The sequence below is a fragment of the Pristiophorus japonicus genome, chromosome 7 (genome assembly GCF_044704955.1).
Source record: "Pristiophorus japonicus isolate sPriJap1 chromosome 7, sPriJap1.hap1, whole genome shotgun sequence".
NCBI classification, from domain to species: Eukaryota; Metazoa; Chordata; class Chondrichthyes; family Pristiophoridae; genus Pristiophorus; species Pristiophorus japonicus.
The window spans coordinates 4330738-4334303 of record NC_091983.1 but is presented as its reverse complement, the minus strand read 5'-3'; the positions used below and the strand labels follow the sequence as shown (position 1 = coordinate 4334303).

General features: G+C 50.8%; 1 protein-coding gene across 1 annotated transcript; it reads right to left on the bottom strand.

Moving 5' to 3' along the window:
* Positions 1–1591: 1591 nt before the first annotated feature.
* LOC139266727 (zinc finger protein 551-like) lies at positions 1592–3272 on the bottom strand. Its single transcript, XM_070884312.1, has one exon. It carries the CDS (start codon positions 2553–2555, stop codon positions 1713–1715), a length of 843 nt encoding a protein of 280 aa, XP_070740413.1. The 5' UTR covers positions 2556–3272; the 3' UTR covers positions 1592–1712.
* Between the last annotated feature and the right edge of the window lie 294 nt (positions 3273–3566).

Sequence of the window (3566 nt, the reverse complement as noted above, 5' to 3'; positions counted from 1 at the left end):
GTAAGGTGATGGGTACAGATTCAATAGTAGCTTTCAAAAGGGAATTGGATAATTACTTGAGGGAGGAAACATTTCCAGGATATGGGGAAAGAGCGGGGGAGTGGGACTGACTGGATTGCTCTTTGAAAGAGACAGACTTGATGGGCAGAATAGCCTCCTTTTGTGCGGTACTATTCGACCATCTTTCTATTTTTATATTTATGAAGTTATTGTCGATAGCGCAACCTACAGTTTAGAAATTTACAGCACAGGAGGCCTATCATATCCAACACGGCCGACAAAGAGCTATCCAGCCTAATCCGACTATCCAGCACTTGGTCCGTAGCCCTGTAGGTTATGGAACTTCAAGGGAATATCTAAGTATTTTTTAAATGTGGTGAGGGTTTCTGCCTCTACCACCCTTTCAGTCAGTGAGTTCCAGACCCCCACCACCCTCTGGGTGAAAACATTCCTCCTCAAATCCCCTCTAACCCACCAATTATTTTAAATCTATGCCCCCTGCTTATTGACCCCACTGTTAAGGGAAACAGGTCCTTCCTATCCACTCTATCTCATACGTTCATAATTTTATACACCTCAATTATTTGTCTCTATTCTGCTGTAAATTGAATTTATGTTGATCTGAACTGGGTTCAATGTAAAACAATTTGACGAGTCAGCCATCAGTTAGACATAGACCTACGCTGGCAGGTAAAACCCCAGATGGCTCTTTAGTAAGGATTCCTCTGGTTCCTCGCTATACATTTGTCAGGATACTGAAACCCAGCCTTCTTACAGTTCACTCCTGGAGGCCCCACTCTCTGAGCCTACAACCTTAAGCAGGGTCAGTGATGGAGTTCCGCAGTGGGAGTGATCCCAACATTGTCGGGATCACACTCCGTGTATTTTTAGTAATCCTGGTGTCTAACATGCAAACATCAGTAAAACAGGGAAATCCTGGAAACATGCTGCAAGTCTTTCTTTAACTGGAGATCAAATGTCTGTTGTATAATTGTACCAGCAGTTAACAGGCTCCTGTGAACTCCTTCGTCTGCTATTTAATGCAGACTTTAACCAATTTATTTGAAACGGGTTTATTTAAATGAGATAATGCCTGCATTAAAATGGTGTACTCAGGACTATCCCACAAACCTTCATGCAATAATTATCACGGTAATATTTAGACTGGAAACTTAAAGCTGCCATTTCGCATTCAGTCAGGAACAGATCGCAGTCTTACACCGATCTCTGATTTGACAGCACATTTCCAGCATTCACCGTTATTCTTCCTGATTTTAAACACAGCTGTAAAGGAGCCTTCCGTTCCATGCCTAGGAGCTCTGAACCATGGAAGAGAGCGGCTAGGACACATTTTATACACACCTGAAGATTAACCCACATGGAGAGTCTGCTGTCAGTGAAGAGAGATGAGAAAGACCAAAGTGCCATTTGTCCCCCTTAGTGTGGCCCTGAAGAACTGTGTCCAGCCTGAAGTTCTGTTCCCGCCGAACAATCCTTGCCCAAATTGTCCTTATTGAGTTACAGCCAGCTGATGCTAAACAGCTATGAGAGACAAAAAAATCAACAAAATTGTGTTTAAAACAAAGCTGATTTATTTGACATCTACCAGATTATCTCCAGCCCAGTTATACAGGTTATTAATAATCAGCAGAAATGAACATGGTTCAGTCCAGGATGTGATTAACAAAAGAACAGCAGAATCCAGCTCCTTGTCACTTGTGAACTCGCTGGTGTCTCAGCAGGTGGGATGAATTAGTGAATCCCTTCCCACACTCCGAGCAGGTGAACGGCCGCTCCCCAGAGTGAACTCGCTGGTGTTGCATCAGTTTCCTTTTGCTTTTAAAGCTCTTCTCACAGTCGGAACACTTGAATGGTCTATCATCTGTGTGAACAAGTTGATGTTCGGTCAGGTGGGATGAACGGGTGAATCCCTTAGCACACTCTGAGCAGGTGAATGGCCTCTCCCCAGTGTGAATGCGCTGGTGTACAGTGAGTTCAGATGAATGCCTGAATCCAGTGTCACAATGAGAGCACCTGAACGGTCTCTCCCCAGTGTGGACACGTTGATGGCACACCAATTCCCCAGACCTTTTGTAGCACTTCCCACAGTCCAAGCATTTAAAAGGTCTCTCGTCAGTGTGAACTCGCTGGTGTATCAGTAGTTGGGATGAATTAGTGAATCTCTTCCCACATTCGGAACAGGTGAATGGCCTCTCCCCAGTGTGAGTGCGTTGGTGTCTCAGCAGATCACTTGCACTTTTAAAGCTCAGCTCACACATTGAACATTTAAAAGGTCTCTCATCAGAGTGTGCAAGTTGGTGTCTCAGCAGAGTGGACGACTGAGTGAATCCTTTCCCACACACAGAGCAGGCGAATGGTCTCGCCCCAGAGTGAACTCGCTGGTGTGCCAGCAGGTGAGATGACAGGGTAAATCCTTTCCCACATGTGGAGCAGGTGAACGGCCTCTCCCCGGTGTGAGTGCGCCGATGCGTTTCCAGCTGGTACGGGAATTTGAATCCCTTCCCACAGTCCCCACATTCCCACGGTTTCTCCATGGTGCGGGTGTCCTTGTGTCTCTCCAGGTTGGACGATTAGTTGAAGCCTGGTCCACACACACAACACGTGTACGGTTTCTCCCCGCTGTCAGTGCTGCGATGTTTTGTCAGGCTGTGTAACTGGTTAAAGCTCTTTCCACAGTCAGTGCACTGGAACACTCTCACTCGGGTGTGTGTGTGTCTCGGTGCTTTTCCAGTCACACTGATGTTTGAAATATGTTCCTACAGACAGAACAGACAAACATTTCTCCTTCCACATTCAAAGGCCGATGATATTCAGGTCCTGAGGAATGCAGTGACTGTCAGACCTTGATGAGGTGCTGGGTGTGAGTTTGCTGTCACCCAGCCTGGAACAGCAGCAGTCCAGGAGACACTCACAACATCCTGCCCCCTGCTCCCTGCCCGAGGGGGAGGCCAAGGCCTGCTCCCTGCTCCCTGCTCCCTGCCCGAGGGGGAGGCCAAGGCCTGCTCCCTGCTCCCTGCCCGAGGGGGAGGCCAAAGCTGCCCCCTGCTCCCTGCCCCCTGCCCCCTGCTCCCTGCCCAAGGCCGCGCCCTGCTGTCCCCTGGGTCTCCCAGGATAGCGGCCGGTCAGCGGGAGAAAGGCCGGAGCCGCACAGCAGGTGTGTGTGTGAAGCGGATACTGCGGAGTGCTGTCTGTCGGGCAGGGCCGGGGCCTGGGCCCGCACTCGGTCTGTCTGAAACCCGCTGTCCCTCCGCCCATCTCTCACTGCGCATGCTCGACTCACACTGCCCAGGTGATTGACGGCGGCTCCGGACCAATAGGAGCAGCGGGGGGGGGGGGGGGGGGGGCGGGACTGGAGGACTGAGCGGGCGGCTGGTCCTCCAGCCAATCTGAGCGCGGGGCTCGCACACTGAGCATGCGCGGGGCCGCGGGGCTCGCACACTGAGCATGCGCGGGGCCGCGGGGCTCGCACACTGAGCATGCGCGGGGCCCGCACACTGAGCATGCGCGGGCGGCGGCGACAGGTGGTGGATACGAAGGATGGCGGC

Bases quoted from the DNA above. Each gene is read 5' to 3' on its own strand.
- LOC139266727 (XM_070884312.1), bottom strand. From the start codon at position 2,555: ATGGAGAAACCGTGGGAATGTGGGGACTGTGGGAAGGGATTCAAATTC.